The sequence below is a fragment of the Typopeltis vanoorti genome, chromosome 22 (genome assembly GCF_054136105.1).
Source record: "Typopeltis vanoorti isolate ZY-2024b chromosome 22, IOZ_Tvanoo_1.0, whole genome shotgun sequence".
Taxonomy (NCBI): domain Eukaryota; kingdom Metazoa; phylum Arthropoda; class Arachnida; order Uropygi; family Thelyphonidae; genus Typopeltis; species Typopeltis vanoorti.
Genome location: NC_143570.1, coordinates 97,866,838 through 97,883,234, shown reverse-complemented (window position 1 = coordinate 97,883,234; position 16,397 = coordinate 97,866,838). Strand labels below are relative to the sequence as shown.

Here is a 16,397-nt window from a genome sequence, read left to right as displayed (position 1 = left end):
AATGCATTAGCAGAGCTAATCTCAGGTGGTATGGTCACTTGAATAGAATGGGCGAGGAAAGATTAGCAAAACAAGTGTTCTCTGCCAGGTTGGCAGGAAAACGACCCAGAGGAAGACCAAGATATAGGTGGATTGATACGGTACAAAGTGCCTTAGACGATAGAAATATAAGATCTGATAATGTTGATGTCTTGACAAGTAACAGACTGATTTGGAGGAAAATTGTAGATAGGAGTTAGTAATGATGTAATTTTTTCATGTAGTACTATCATATCCTGTACACCCCTTGAGGGTACATGGCAGGAATTTGATGATGATGATGAAGTATACTACTGTGCATCCCTATCCTCTGTCCAATTAAGCCATTGCCTTATTGTAATAAGTAAGTAGATTACTAAAACATGACCTCCCTTTAGAAAATCCATACTGTCCATCAAAGATAATGTCATTAATGTCAGCACAATTCTGGATCCTGGTTCTCACTAGCCTCTCCATCACCTTAACCACAACATCTGACACACAGATAGGCCTAGAATTTGATGGTTGAGTTTTATCTCCTCCCTTATAAAGCAGCACAATCTTGCCCTCCTTCCATTCCTTGGGAACTTGACCCAGTGCAAGATTCATATTAAAAAAACATGTCAAGGCAGATGCCAACTCCATGGCACATTCCTTCGGAATACCTGGTGATATATTATCAAGTCCCACAGCCTTATTAACATCAAGTTTGCTCAATTCCCCATACACCTCTTGCTCACTTACAGTCAGTCTCTCCTCCTCCTTATCAGCTGCTCTCAAATTCTTCATGATGTCACATTCACAAGAATGAAAGACCTTTATGAACTTCTCATTAAGTATCTCAACGATATCTTCTGCAGCAGTTGTTCTTATACCATTTTCTCCAGTCAGTGTCATCCTTCCATCATCTTTTTTTTGCTGGCTACATATTGAAAGAACGCCCTAGAATTCTTTTTGACTTCATTAGCTAACTGCTGCTCATACTTCACACTTTGAAGGCGATGAAGTCACCTTCTAGAGGTTCTGCAGAAATGGATAAAAAAAATGATAATAGGACTGTACAATTTTGATTATTGAAGGATTATTATTGGATTAACCCTGAGAAGATTTTTCATAAGGTAGAATGAGGGGAAGGAAGGATGAATGGCCATTCTTGCAAGTTACAAATGGGTAGAAAAGGGTAAGAAGTAAGTTTTTTGCATGAGAATTGTGGATGCATGGAATACGTTGCTTGAGGGAGTGTTGAAAGTGGCAATGGTGGATTAATTTAAGGAGTGGTAGATCTACTTCATATTGAGCAGTGTTGATCTCCTGTGATGACTCTTGTCTCTGTTATGTCTATATGGAGGTCAAGAAAATAATGATAATAATAAATCAAACATATGTTGATATAATGCTGGAAAATGTGAATTACTACATCTGGAGCTCAGGGTGACAGGGGAACACAGTATAAGAAAAGTTAATGCTCAGAGGAAGTGAAAGTTTGAGTAGACAACACAGGAATGGAATGAAATGGCCTGAGGTGGAAGGAGAACAGTTGAGATTGAAGAGGGGTACCGGAATGGGTAATCAGAGCCTGCCTGGTTGACCAAGTGGTTAGCGTTTCCTCTCTTCAGCCAAAAGGCTGAGGGTTCGAATTTCACCATGGACATAGATGTTTGTGGTTGTCTGTGCATATTCGAGTGGTGGTGGTGGTGGGCAGTAGATGGCATTGGTTTAGATCAGTGGTTCTCAAACTTTTTTGTCTGGTGGCACACTAAAATCAATAAATAAATTTCACGGCACCCCTAGTATTATTTGCTTTTTATAGAGAGTAAAGTGCCAATTAATTGATTCTGAAAGACTCGCATATATAACCCATAAATAAATTTATATTACAGATACTAAAGATATGAAGGAAAGCGTGTTTAAAAGAAAACAGATTTTATTTAAACTAAATTGGTTTATTTTCATACAACCCAAAAACATACAAAACAAAAGCTATTATAAAGGTTCAGATAATAAAATATGAACTTAATGTGAAATAGATGCCTGGTGTTGTTTGCATATTTCTTTGATATTAGGCCTTGTTTTTGAGAGACATATTCTCATCTCATTTTCAAGGGCCTTTAGTCTTTCTCTCTTCTTTGTTTTAATATTTACGAGTGCAGAAAAACCCAGTTCACACAAATAAGATGTAGAAAATTGCAATAAGATGTTAAGTGCTTTGAATCCTATATTGGGGTACTCCTTCATAGTTGTTATCCAAAATGAATTCAGACATATTTCCGAATGCTTCAATCTCAACGTACGATCGTTACTTATATCAATTAATTCTTCGGCTTCTATAAGACTTAACTCACTCATTGCTGATATTGACTCTACAAATCGATTTCGAATCTAATCATATAAATTGACTGAAATGTCTGGAAAATAATGGTCAATTTTTTCTTCTAATGATATTAAATGACTGTAAATAAGCTTTTGCAGGTCAGTGTTCTTACATTTTCTGGAGGCAACTTTAAGGAACATTTCTACATTGTTGGTGCTTAATTTTATCTTCCACATTTTTATTTTATCTTTAAAAGCTTTAATTTTATCTGTAGATGTCAAAATATTCTCATTTCTTCCTTGCATGTTGGAGTTCAGCTTGTTCAGATGATCGAATAAGTCTGTTAAATAGGCTAGTTTGGAACACCAGAAATCATCTTGTAATAATTTATAGAATTCTGGTTTGTCTTAATTTTGGAAAAACATTAATATTCCTTCTTTAAGTTCAAAAAAACGATCCAATACACGACCTTTTGAAAGCCATCTTACTTCGGTATGAAGAAGAAGATTCTTGTAATGAGATTGCATCTCTTCACATAGTCCTGCAAATATTCTAGATTTTAATGGTCTGGCCTTGATATAACTAACCATCTGAATGATTTCTTCTAATACACTTTTTAATTCCAAGCCTATTGTCTTTGCCACCAGTGATTCACGATGAATGAAGCAATGAGTCATTATAATGTTCTCATTTTCTTTTCTAGCAAAGGAAACAAACCCTTTTGTAATTACAACCATAGAAGGTGCACATATACCCACACAAGTTTTCCGAGATAGACCATTTGTATTAAAATATGTGTTCATTATATCAAAAACATCTTTTCCCATCATAGTTTTTTCGAATTGCTTGCAGCATAGAAATTCTTCGATAATTTTATCATCTTCAATGAATCAAGTAAAAACAAATAAGTGTGCTTTACCACCGATATCAGTTGACTCATCTAACTGCAAACTGAAAAATTTTGATTCGATTATTTCGGTTATAACTGACTTTTCAATATCGACTGACAGATCATTAATATGTGTACTCATAGTATCATTTGATAATGGAATCTTCTTTATTTCTTCTTCTGCCTCAGTACCAAAAATTGTTCTCACAATCGCTGAACAAGCCAGACGAATCAAGGTTTCGCCAATAGCATGAGGCTTCATTTCCTTCGCAATTATTTCAGCGACTAAATAACTCGCTTCTTGAATTCGGTCGAAAATTGTAAACTTTCTTACAAAACTTTTACTTTGTTTTTCTTGTAATCTTATTAACTCTTTGAAATATTCAGGATTTTTATTCGACAAGTTGTCATGTTTTGTGGAGAAATGTCTCAATAATTTGCTAGGAACCATAGCCTCATTTGATAGAACCAAAATACACTTAGGTCTGGGAATTAATTTATCACCACACCATGTAAATCCCATTTTTAGATAACTCTATTGATATAAATGAGTTTTTACATTCTTTTTCATTGTTCCCTTTTTACATGAACTTATTCTTTCTGTTTCTGTTGTTTCATTAGTGCTTTTTTGTTGCTGAACGTTAAAAATAGTCAAATCTTCATTAATGCAAGTATCAGTTTTTGATAATTTATTAGTGCAAATTGGTTCATTAGCTTTGCTACAAGTAGACATTTCTTGATAGTCAGAATCTTCACTTCTTCTTTTTTTAAGGAAAAAATTATTCATGATTTTGAAGGGCATATGTAACTTTAACATTTTATTTTAAAATTTATTTCAAGTAAATAATTTTTTTTCCAGATGAAAAAAGGAAAAACATTTGTTTACGATGTCTCTCGTTATAGTTGGAATATATAACAATAAGAAAAACCTCTACTCACTGAATTTAATGACTTTCATATCATACTTCGTTTATTCTCATGACAAAAGACTCATGCTTTTTGTTTAGGGGAAATGGTCATGTATAATACTTGTCACACTGAACAGAGAAATACTAAAACAGACAGCAGGACAACTAGCCATTCATTAGTTCATTTTCTCCAGTATTTATGTTCCGTCACATATCTAGTTACTACAACACACGGTGATCTAATGAAATCCCAGGATATAATATAAGAGTGATACAAAAAATTATAATTTTTATATACGCTTCATCCATTAAAATCAAAATATATAATTTTTTTGTTTTTGATTTAGTTATTTGTGGCAATTGAATATTTTGCTTTTTTCAAATAAATGATTCAAAATTTTGTGGCACCCTTGTGGCATACTTGCAGCACCCAGTTTGAGAACCACTGGTTTTGATGATGACGGTAGTTGTGGTCCATTGTAGTTGTTGGATTAAGTGGTGGAGAATGAGAGTTGTAGAGTAGGTGCCCTCCCTCGATGAGACTTTGGACTCCTTGGAGGTGTTACATAATAATAATAATAATAATAATAAAAGATTAGAGATGATGGCATAATCCAGGGAGAAATAGACAGATGTGTGAAACAGGCATGAGTACAATTGGTAAAAAACCATGAAATCTTTAAGATCACACTAACCCTGTGTTTGAAAAGAAAACGATCCAAGTATCCTATTCATCCAAATTTACCTATGGATATGGGACTTGGACATACCCAAAAGAGGCATTCAATGGCTTGTGACCACTCAAGAAGCATGGAGATATACATTATGGGAATTATGAGGAGAGATAAGAAATGGAATACACGGAAATGTATTCTATTTCTTATTGCTAGAAGAATGGACCAATGTTCAGCTAGAGAGGTAATGAAATTTACTCTAGGAGGCTGTGAAAGACTTAGTGGCTGACTATTTAGCTGTTGTAGAGGTGAAATACAATGAAATGGTTTGGCAACAAGCAGCCCACGACAACAAGATCAAGTGGAAAAATATTTGGAAGAACTTCATCCAGCAGTGGATTGAGAATGGTTGATAATATTGTGTGTGTGTGTATTTGTTGAAAACTCTACATTCATTCTTTCCTACACTTATCCAGAGTTAGTTAATGGCCTTTTGATAAAGTGGTAAAGAAAACTGGATACTTTGCCAAGTAATAGAAGCACATTTGAAAAATCATATTACAAATAAATTGCTTATTAGAAAGTGATAATATCTCATTTTTGGTTTAAATGAAATATATTTATAAGTGAATAGCAATCTGTATTTTTTCTTAAACTGTATTCATGACATTTTTCAGAAGTATATCCCTGTAATGAGTCGACCAGTAGTACTCTCTGGTACTCATCCTTTTATATGGTCTTCAGTGTATGCCGATATTAATGTAAGTGAATATTGAATTTTAACAGCACTAATTTTACTGTGCACTATTTAGTACAGCATAACATTAGTAAGATAGAGTACTATGTTACACTTAGTAGTATATCTTAAACACATAATTAATTCTGTTATTCTGTTCTATGTACTTTACTTTTAAAAAAAATTTCACATGGTTTTACTTTACACTTAACTTTGCACACTTGTATCACTTAATCACCTTAGTTCTGGTGACATGAAAAGAAGGAAATTGAGGCTCATCTTGTTAATTTTCTAGAAACTAAATCATTAAGGAGGATTTTTCTTAGAAAATCAGTCCACTTTTTCTCAAAGAATGCTTTACCAAATCTTGGTGGGTAGAGCTAAGTCACTCATGATTTTAGTTGGTAAATAAAATTACCACTGCTTTAGTCTCCATGCATAAATTCTCACTGTTTGGGAAGTGGTGAAAGAAGAAAAAGAGTACTGCCAAAAAAAAAAAAAAAGGATATATGCAGAATTATAAGGTGGGTGATTATGGAAAGCTTGGCTAGCATCAATTTCTTATTGATGTTGGGTAAATGGTCTGCACAGAAAAGTTATTGATACTGTATGGGAATTCATAAGGTCTGACACAAGTAATGCATAACTGCATAGCAAGAGTAAATAGAGTAGGAGTAATGGATGGACAGTGAAATCAAGCAAACTGTGTTGGAAAAGAAAATGTTATGGAGGGGATACAAGACAGTTGATGGTGATCAGATCCATGAGGAATATAAAGTGCAAGCTAAGAAGATGACAAACATGGTGAAGAAAGTTTAGACGTACAAGAGGAGAGACAAATACTTAAGTACTCTGGATGTCAATAAACCAATGGGACTGGATGGGATTTTGCCATGAGTTTTGAAGGAATATGCTAAAAAACTGATATCTCCATTGACCTAGCTTTTCCATGAGAGTCTGGCTAGGGGAAAGGTGCCCAGGAAGTGAAAGGAGAGTAAGATAGTGGCATTGCATAAGGGTGATAGTACATTTAAAGTGTTAAACTATAAACCAGTTTGTATTTCATCAGTAGTTACAATTTTGAAGAAAGTATTGAGAGGAGAAATTATTGCCTTTGTTAATAAAATAACACGAGCAGTTGATGAGGAAAAGGCATATGCTGCAATTTGTTTGGAGTTTATAAAGGCATTTGATATAGTGCCACGTGATATACTGATATTTAAGTTACATGACATGAAAGTGTATGTCAGATTAGTGAATTGGATTGGGGATTAGCTGTCTTATTGATATCAGAAGTTGTGTATGAGGAAGGTTAAGTGGTATTCCACAGGGCTCAGTACTGGAATGTGCATTGTTTAAACTTTGTATCAATGACATTGTCAATGGATAGCAGGGAAATATTCAGTTGTTTGCAAATGATGTGAAGTTGGAAAAGGTTATTATTAATAGTCCAGATATGGTAACCCTTCAGGAGAATTTAAATAAGCTGGACAGATGGACAAATGTATATTGGGTATCAGATTAATTCAGCTAAATGTAAAATCTTGAAGTTAGGGAAAGAGAGGAAGTTGAAAATGAAAACAATGGATGCAGAGATGAGAGGGTGGAGAGAAAGTGAAAGAAAAAGATTGGAACTTGAAAAAGTCAGGGATGCTAGTGAGAGAAGAGTAAATACATCTGTTTGAAGTATCATTTATGGAGATGAGAGAAGAGTGGATACATCTATTTGAACTATCATTTATGGAGATTCGATTATTCAGGTTGTGTACAGGAGTGTCTACTGGGAGGAACCAAAAAGAAAAGGTGTGGCAACAAGACAAGGAGAAAATGTAAATAAGATGATAGATATAACTGGCACAGGTGATTTGAAAGATAGCTTGAATCGTGTGGCAGCAGATTTCATATTGATGTCAGGGATAGTGCAGCAGAAATGTGTTGAGAGAAGAGTGTGTGTGTGTGTATGTGTGTTGCCTTGATAATGAAGAGTGTAGGAAGATAGATCTGAAATATGTGGATGTGTCTAGTGCATTTAAGGATAGAAGGAAACTGCAAGAGATGGGTTACATTTGAAATCAGAATGACAAAGAAATTTGAAAGACATGTTTTCTTGGCAGATTAGTGTATTAGGGCAGGGAAACTAGAATTGCAATGGTGGAAATTAAGAGGATATGGCCTCATGGGGAAATAGTGTCTTGAGAAATAAAAGGATCAATACTGTTTTGCAGAGTGAGGTGGAGAATGTGTGGCCTAATAATAGCTATATAAACACTGGCACTGCACTGGTGTTTCTGTATACAAATGCTAGGGGCATTAGAAGTAAAGGGAATAAGTTTGTGGCACTGATGACTCAGTTTCTTGACAATAATTCCTGTTATCAGTGAAACTTGGTTAACTGAGGCGGATGTTCTAAAAGGCATAGAAATCAAATTGGTTAACATATTTTGGTAGGATCATCGTCTACCTATCCAGGTTCTAAGCCAAGTGGCCTGTTTCAGACTCAGTCCATCTTCTTCTTGGTCGTCCCCTGTTCCTTGTTCCTCTGGGATTATATGTTAAGATCTTTTTTGGTACCTTTCTCTCTGCATTCTTGCTATATGGTCTAGCCAGTTTTTCCTGTATTTAATCATAGAGTCTTTTATGGGATTGATTTTGAGATTTTTAATTATTTTGCTATTTCTTTTTTTATTTAACAGAGTAAATTTTTCTGTTTTCCTAAGGAATTTCATTTCTACTGCCTGAATTCTCTGTATATCTCTTTCTCTGAAGGTCCAGATCTCACTTCCATATAATAATGTAGGTTTGGCTTTTGTTTTTAGACTCTGACTCTTGTGTGTTTCTGTAAGTAGTTAGGTTTAAAGGTTCCGTTAATTGCTCTAGTGATTTTTATAAAGTTTGTCATCTTAAAATCAATATCTATTTCATTTATGTAAGATAGTTGACAGCCTAGGTTTTTGAAATTATTAACTTGCTCAATTACTTTATTATTTATTACTATTTTACTTCTGACAGGGTTATTTTTATAAAAAGCCATGACTTTAGTTTTCTCTGTTGACATTTATCGGTCATATTGTTGTATAATATTATTTAAATTATAAATTGATTTCTGCAGTTGATCTTCAGTCTTTCCAAAGATGATCTGATCATCAGCAAAGGGTAGTGTGTCTATTTTTGTATGTCGATTGATTTGGAATCCACGTGTATTTACTTCTCTCCATTTTTTGATAATATTGTCATTATGTATGTTGAATAACATGGGTGATAAAGGACAGCCTTGATGGACTCCTCTATTTATTGGTTTCCAAGCAGATATGAGATCATTTTGCCTTATTGCTATTTCATTATTATTTTATATGTTTAATAGAGCATTGTATAGTTGGTTTTGAATGTCATATTCCTTTAGAGTTTTTTCCATAAAACTGTTTATTTCTCAGAATTTTGTCAAATGCTTTTATATAATCAATGAAAGTTATGTGTGTTTCAATATTATATTCAGTATATTTTTCTGTAATTATTTTTAAGATAATAGCTGAATATTTATGGAATCTATTCTGTTCTTTTCCCAGCTGCGATTCTATATGGGATATTAATTTGTTTGTTAACATTTTTGTATATATTTTGTATCCTGTATTGAAGAGGCTGATACCACGATAGTTATTGCAATCTGTTTTTAGACCTTTTTTATAAATTGATATCACTAGAGCTCTACCCCAGCTATTTGGGGATTTTCCCTCTCTGTATATATTTGGTTTATAAATTTTAGAAATCTAATGTTAAATTATTTACTTGCAAATTTAATAAGTTCTGTGTTTATATTATCTTCTCCTGGTGACTTGCCTGTTCCGCTTTGTTTGAGGGTATTTTGTAGTTCTTCGTATGTAAACTCATCTATATTACTAATGTTATATTTCAGGGAAAATTCTTGTATCAAGGAGTTATCATGCTATAGCTTTGGAAATACTCCTGCCAAGTTTCTGGTTCGATCAAATCGATTTTTGTTCTTTCTTTTAAATCATTATTCATTTGTTTGAGGATTCTATATGTATTAGGTCTTTTTAATGTGCAGTCCCATTCTAGTTTTGCTATAAAATTTTCATATGTTTCTCTATTTTTTTTCTATGCTCTCTTTGCTATTGCTCTTTTCTTTTTATATTCAATGAGTGATTCCTCTGTTTTAAATTTAGCCATTGTTTATATGCTGTCTTTTTTCTTCAAATATCTGTTTGATCTCTTCGTCCCATTGTCTTAGACCTCTGTATCTTATATATTATTTTTGTTTCCAAACTCTCTTGCAGCATTTTCCAATATATATTTCATGTGTGACCATTCTTCTCCACGGTCCTGCTTTCCTCAATTTTGCTCAACCAATCTCTAATTCTATTCTGATACAGGCCTCTAATATTCTCATCGTCTGAGAATTTAATTTTATATAGTTCTGTTTTCTGTTTTCTTTTGATTTTTTTCTTCCTTCCCATCTTGGTTTCCATTTAATTTTCCCAACCAGTAAGTAGTGGTCTGACTCTATCTCTACCCCTCTATATACTCTGGCATCTATGATCATATTTGATAATTTCATATTAACTATTACATAGTCTATAATGTTTTTTGTATTTCTTGCCCGCCAGGTAAATCTGTGAATATCTTTATGTTTAAAGTAGGTATTTGTTGTTCTATAATTGTTGCATATGGTGAATGCTCTTAATCTCTTCCGATTATTATATGTTGGTTCACCTATTGGTCCTATGTTAAGTTTATGTGAGGTATTACCAATTCTTGCATTTAGGTCATCCATTATCATAATATAATCAGAAGGGTTCATTTGATCTATAATCTTTTGTAGCTCTTGATAAAAAAAAATCTCTCATTCTTCTTCTCTTCCCTCTTCTGGGGCATAAGTGCCTATTATTGTCAAATATCCTCTATATATCTTTAGTCTTGCCTCTATGATTCTATCATTCCAATAGTTGTAATGTATAATATTTCTTCTCAAAGATTTATGGATGAACATCATTATGCCTTAGCTTTGCCCTTTCCTCTATCTTTACTCCACTATAAAGATAGATAAAATTCTCGGTTTCATCTGTTCTTTTTTGTTTTTTCTTTGATTCTGTAATGGTAGCTATCATTATTTTTTGTTTTTCCAAGGTTTGATCTAATTCTTGTATTTTATGGTATATACTTCTAACATTCCATGTTGCTAGCTTCCAAATATTAGATATCTTCTTTTTCCGTTTTTGTGTTCACATCCAATTATATCCATTCTCTGAGCTTGGTCATTTCCAATAGGGTCCGTCCTTTTTGAATTGTCTTGAGTCTTTTTGTGAGTTTCAGTTCAACTAAGGGGGTTACTGGCCTCCTGCAGTCTAGCTTGATGGTAGAACTGCCACCTTAAGGTCATCAAGCTTGCTTTGGTTAGTGATTATTAAAGGAAAATGAAATTCCCCTTAGCCCTCAATTACTCTAATAGCTTCAGGGGAGAGTGGAGGAACCCCTCCAGAGTTAGACAAAGTTAGGATAGTAAAGATTATAGTATCATGTCCTCTTCTATAGATATTAATAGAAGAGATGAAAAAAAGGATCAAGACGAAGAACAAGAGAAGAGAGAAGTATGGCTAAAAGAGTGAAGGAGGCCATTTTTAGCTCAGGTACCCCGGGTGTGCCAAGCCCATACTTGCATTTGCAAGCCCCTGGGGAGATTTTGGTAGGATAGGGAAGGTAAACTCAGTGTTAAAGTTAGTCATGATAAGAAATAAAATGAGCCCTCTCAGAGTTGAGAATCAGAATGAAAACAACACTATGAGAGTATATGGTGCAAATTGGAATTCATTGGACAAGATATTTAGTGGGATGTTGCTATACACCATTAAATATAAAGGGTGATGAGCAAGAAATATTTTGGCAAATTAGTTTGGTAAAAAAATAAGTGATCATTATGGCAGAACTTCAACTACAGAAATATAAAATGGGGGATAGGAGACAGCTTACAGTACTAAAGGAAATTAATTCTTTGTCTTCTTGAGGAACGACAGTCTTTGAAATCATGTGATGGTAGAAACATGAGTATCAAAACTTTTCGACTAGATCATAGCCTAAGTATCTGATTGTGGCTTGAGATGTCATGCTTACCCCCTAGTTTATGAGAGTGACCATGTAGTCATACTTGGGGGGCTAAATAAGCATGTATATGTATCAAGACAGAAGGAATTTATGTGGAATTATAAGGCAGACAATTGTCAGACATAGAAATCAGTTGGCAGAAGTGCAGAGGAGAAAGAAAAGAATTTGAAGGAAGAGAGGACAGTAGTCCAAGGGAAATACTTAAGAAAAAAATTGTTGTAATCAATGGTATAGCTGAAGCGAAGAAGTGATTTGGAGTCAAATGGATGCTTAGAGAAATTAAACAGGAATCGCAGATCGAAAAAGATTTTGAAAGGCATATAAATAGAGAAGTGGAGAACAGTCATATGAGGGATTATTAAGGTCAGGCTAGGAAGGTGACGTGTTATTTGGAGACAAAAATTTGAACAAATTTGAGACTAGCACTGCAATTCAAGGAGAATTCTGAAAAAGTATTTTCACTATGTGGCCACTAGGAGGAAAAATTATTATGGGTGGAACACTTTGCTTGGATGGAGACATGACTTAGGTCACTGATTGATGACTTAATTGAGCTATTTAATGATAATTTTATTGAAGTGTTCCATTCTGGCAAAGCAAGCTTTATTCCTAGAGAAATGAGGAGACGTTAGAAGAAAAGCCAAAACGGCTATTTTTTTTCTGGCGAGGTTGATAAGTTAAGGGGATAAAAATCCCTTATTGTTTTTCAGCCAGTAAGCGAAACTAAGATCGTAAACTACGATCTGAACGTTTCATGCCGACAAACTGTCGGTGGATCCAAGCGTAAGTGACCACTTGGTAGTGCCACACCACGGCAACTCGTTGCAAAGGTGGAGCAAGATCCCTCACTATTCTTGATATTTTCTCATAATGTAAAAACACACAGCTCCTAGATGTAGTACTGTTTTACATTATGAGGAGAGGTCACTACCCAGACCGGTTTCAACCTTTTTTGAGGTCTCATCAGTGAGTAGCTAGACCTAGAATATCAGAGTTTAAGTGAAAATAACTTTAGCAAAAGTATGTAAGTTCTTTTCACTTAAACTCTGATATTCTACAGGGTGTTCGGGATAAATTTGACAGTTTCGTAAGGAAAAAGAAAATCTTCTTTGTATCTATTAAATTTAATGAATTGACAAAAAACATTACAGGCAGAGTTAATTACAATACTATCAACAAGATTTACTCAAAATAACCACCATTAGCATCGATCACAGCTTCAATCCTGCTTCGGAACCTCGAACAAGCTGATGCTACAGTCTCCCTGGGAAGGGCCGCAAAAACTGTTTTAATTTTATCCATTAACTGGGCTTTTGTATTACTGGAAGTGCGATTGGTGTCTTTTTCAACTGCGCCCCATACAAAATAATCCATGGGGTTAAGGTCTGGGGAGTTTGGAGGCCAAACATTTGGACTGGTGAAGTCGTAGAAATTTTCAGACAACCATTTTTGACTTTTCCCAGAGGTGTGGCAAGGGGCCGAATCCTGCTGCCATACATACGGCCTACCATTGGCTACCCTTGTTATCCAGGGCTTGACTACAGTGTTTAGCAACTCCACGTAGCCATCTGAAGTCAACCTGAGGCCCTCTTGGAAAAAATGCGGAGGCATCACATTGCCTTCAGAGGATACACATCCGAAAACCATCACAGTTTGGGGAAATTTAGTCTGCATTACACGAGGAATGTCCTTTGTACTGTATGCAAGCCATCTGTTATTCTGCGTGTTGTGTTTTTGATCCTGGCAAAAGTTTTTCTCATCGGAAAAGAACCAGATTGTTTGTGGTTCCGCAGGATGTTTCACTTTGCTTAGAAGTTTCTTCGCGTTTATCAAACGTTTTTCACGGGCCTTTTCTGTAAGCAGCTGACCTTTGCGGCGCTTGTATGAGTAGTAGCGGAGGTCTTCATTGAGTGCAAGCTTCATAGTAGAGTCTGCAACATTCATTTCACGTGACAAAGCCCGAATTCCAATGCCAGGGATCTTCAACACCTGTTCCTGCAGATTTGCGAGGAATTCTGCTGTACGAACGCAATCAGATCGTCTGCTAGGGATCTTTCTTCTTGCTACATCCTCGTAGTCACCATTGCAAGTCTCTAGTTCATGCCTGATTGTTTTTACTGTATTCAGGGAGCATTGGGCAGCAGTCGAAATATCCTTATTTTGATGGCCGGCACGAATCATCATGATACAAGTTATTCTCTTCCATGATTCAGGTGGGTTCCAGCTATCCATCCTTTCTGACATCTTGTATATGAATGAAGAAGGGTCCAACCTTTTAAATGAAGAGAAGTGTGTGTTAATACATGTAACTTACGGAAAAATATAATTAATTATAAATATGTCAAATTTATCCCGAACACCCTGTAGGTCTAGCTACTCACTGATGAGACCTCAAAAAAGGTTGAAACCGGTCTGGGTAGTGACCTCTCCTCATAATGTAAAACAGTACTACATCTCCTTTAAGTGAAAAGAACTTACATACTTTAGCAAAAGTATGTAAGTTCTTTTCACTTAAACTCTGATATTCTAGGTCTAGCTACTCACTGATGAGACCTCAAAAAAGATTGAAACCGGTCTTGCTCCACCTTTGCAACGAGTTGCCGTGGTGTGGCACTACCAAGTGGTCACTTACGCTTGGATCCACCGACAGTTCGTTGGCAATGTTCAGATCGCAGTTTTCGATCTTAGTTTCGCTTACTGGCTGAAAAACAATAAGGGATTTTTATCCCCTTAACTTAAGGAGACGTTAAGTTTTAGAAGTGAATGAGAAGGTCAGATTTGAGCATAGAGAATATTAGATGTCTATAAACTGGTGTGTTAATTAGTCTTGCAACATGGAAAGTTTCTGGACAGTATGAGGAGAGTAAGATAGTGGCATTGCATAAGGATTGTGAAAGAATGAAAATATCAAACTGCAGGCTAGTTTGGATTTCGTCTGTAGTTGTCAAGATTTAGGAGAAATTGTTAAGAACATAAGAAAGTACATAATTGGGGAGATGAGGGCAATATTATTTATGCATGCCAGCATTTTATATATATAATGAAACCTCTGGAGTATCCATAACTATATAATCACATATGCACCACAGTAAAAAATTAAATTTATTATGTAGATATTTCCTCTTACATATTGTAAAACATCATCAGTGTAAACAGTGTAGAACAATAAGCAATTTGAATAATGAAACAGTAGAGCACATACATTAAATTGGAATAGTTTAAAACATGCTTTTAACCTATTGGACTGAAAATAAATTAAAATAGATGAGTTAAGAAATAAAGATATAAGAGATTACAAACTTATTTAATACAGTCGAGAATGACAATTTCCCACACTTTTGGAATATCAAGGCCATCATTACAATTGAGGATAGGTTGATGAAGTAGGGCTTCAGCACTTTATTTTTATAAATGTTCATATTTATATATGGATCTATGTAGCAGTTTGGTGTTTTCCCATTAGTGTTTACAATGCCATGTTGTGCCAGGCTAGATTTGTGAGGTTTCATAAGCTGAATGTGGTCTTGATGTTCAGAAATACGTTTATTGACAGATCTTAGTGTTTGTCTCTAGCAAGTCAAGTTTTCCGACAGGATGCTTTGTATATGCCAGGTAGGATCAGTGGTGAGTTTCTTTGGGAGAAGGTAGCAGGTTATGAATTTGGTTAAGTTCATAGGTAGTGACGAATTTATATTTATTCATAATTTTTACCACTTTCCTTTACTATATGATATAGGAGCCCTGTGAGCTTCTTCTTGTCTGGGTACCTGTGTATAGGAGAGTCATTTTTATTTATTTTTATTTATTCTTGGATTATAGCCATTTAATAAGACTGTTTATTTGATTGCTTCCAGTTCTTGTTTTTATTATTATTATTCAGACCTCTATGGAGTCAAAAAGACTCATCGCAGGAGGTCCTTCCTAGAAAACATAAAGTCTATCAAGATCCCTCGTGGGAGGTCCCTCCTAGGAAACACGAAGTCCATCATACCATTCCTTAAACCCATTGACCATTCTCACTCTCACCACTCTATCAGGCAAAGCATTTCATGGTTCAATCGCACTCCATGCAAAGAAACCACTCCTTACCCTGTTGCTCACAGCTTCCTTTCGTAACTTCCAGGGATGGCCCCCCTTGTGATTACTCCTTCTGCTGTTCAACCAAGCGAAAGAACTCATTGTCAACCTTGTAACCACCTCAAAACACTATAAAAGTCTCAACAATAGCACCTCTCTTTCTTCTATTTACCAAACTCTGTAGTCCACATTCCCTCAGCCGATCCTCATAACAAATGTACAATCCTGAAACTGTCTTTATTATCTGCCTCTGTACCCTTTCCACAGTTAATTTATCCCCTTCAATTCCAGGGGACCAAATCTGAGAACAGATGTCTAAGTGGTCTGATCAGGGTCTTATACAATGGAATGATAACTCTTTTATTTCTGTAGGTCAGCGTACTTCTCAGTATTGCAGCAATCTTCTGGATTATTTTCATCAACTTCGCAATATGTCCACTGAATTTCAGGTTTCTATCAATAATCAACCCCAGATCTCTTGTCTCCCCTACTTCCTCAAGTACAACTCCACCAATAGAGTATGATGTGTCCCAAACTTCAACACCTTACATTTTGCTGCATTAAACCGATACCCCATTCATTTGCCCATCTGTCTAGCTTATTCAAATCATCTTATAGGGCTACCACATCTGCACTATTACTAATAACCCTTTCAAGCTTCACATAATCT

The 16,397-nt window shown here is 35.2% G+C and overlaps 1 protein-coding gene across 1 annotated transcript in view; it reads left to right on the top strand.

Annotated features, from left to right (window-relative positions):
* The window catches only part of LOC150094582 (voltage-dependent calcium channel subunit alpha-2/delta-3-like), a 1,537,934-nt gene that overhangs the window by 561,679 nt on the left and 959,858 nt on the right, over window positions 1–16,397 (top strand). Inside the window, exon 14 of the mRNA XM_090412095.1 lies at window positions 5,478–5,561. Coding sequence (XP_090268221.1) covers window positions 5,478–5,561 — 84 coding nt within the window. The remainder of the gene's footprint in view (window positions 1–5,477; window positions 5,562–16,397) is intronic.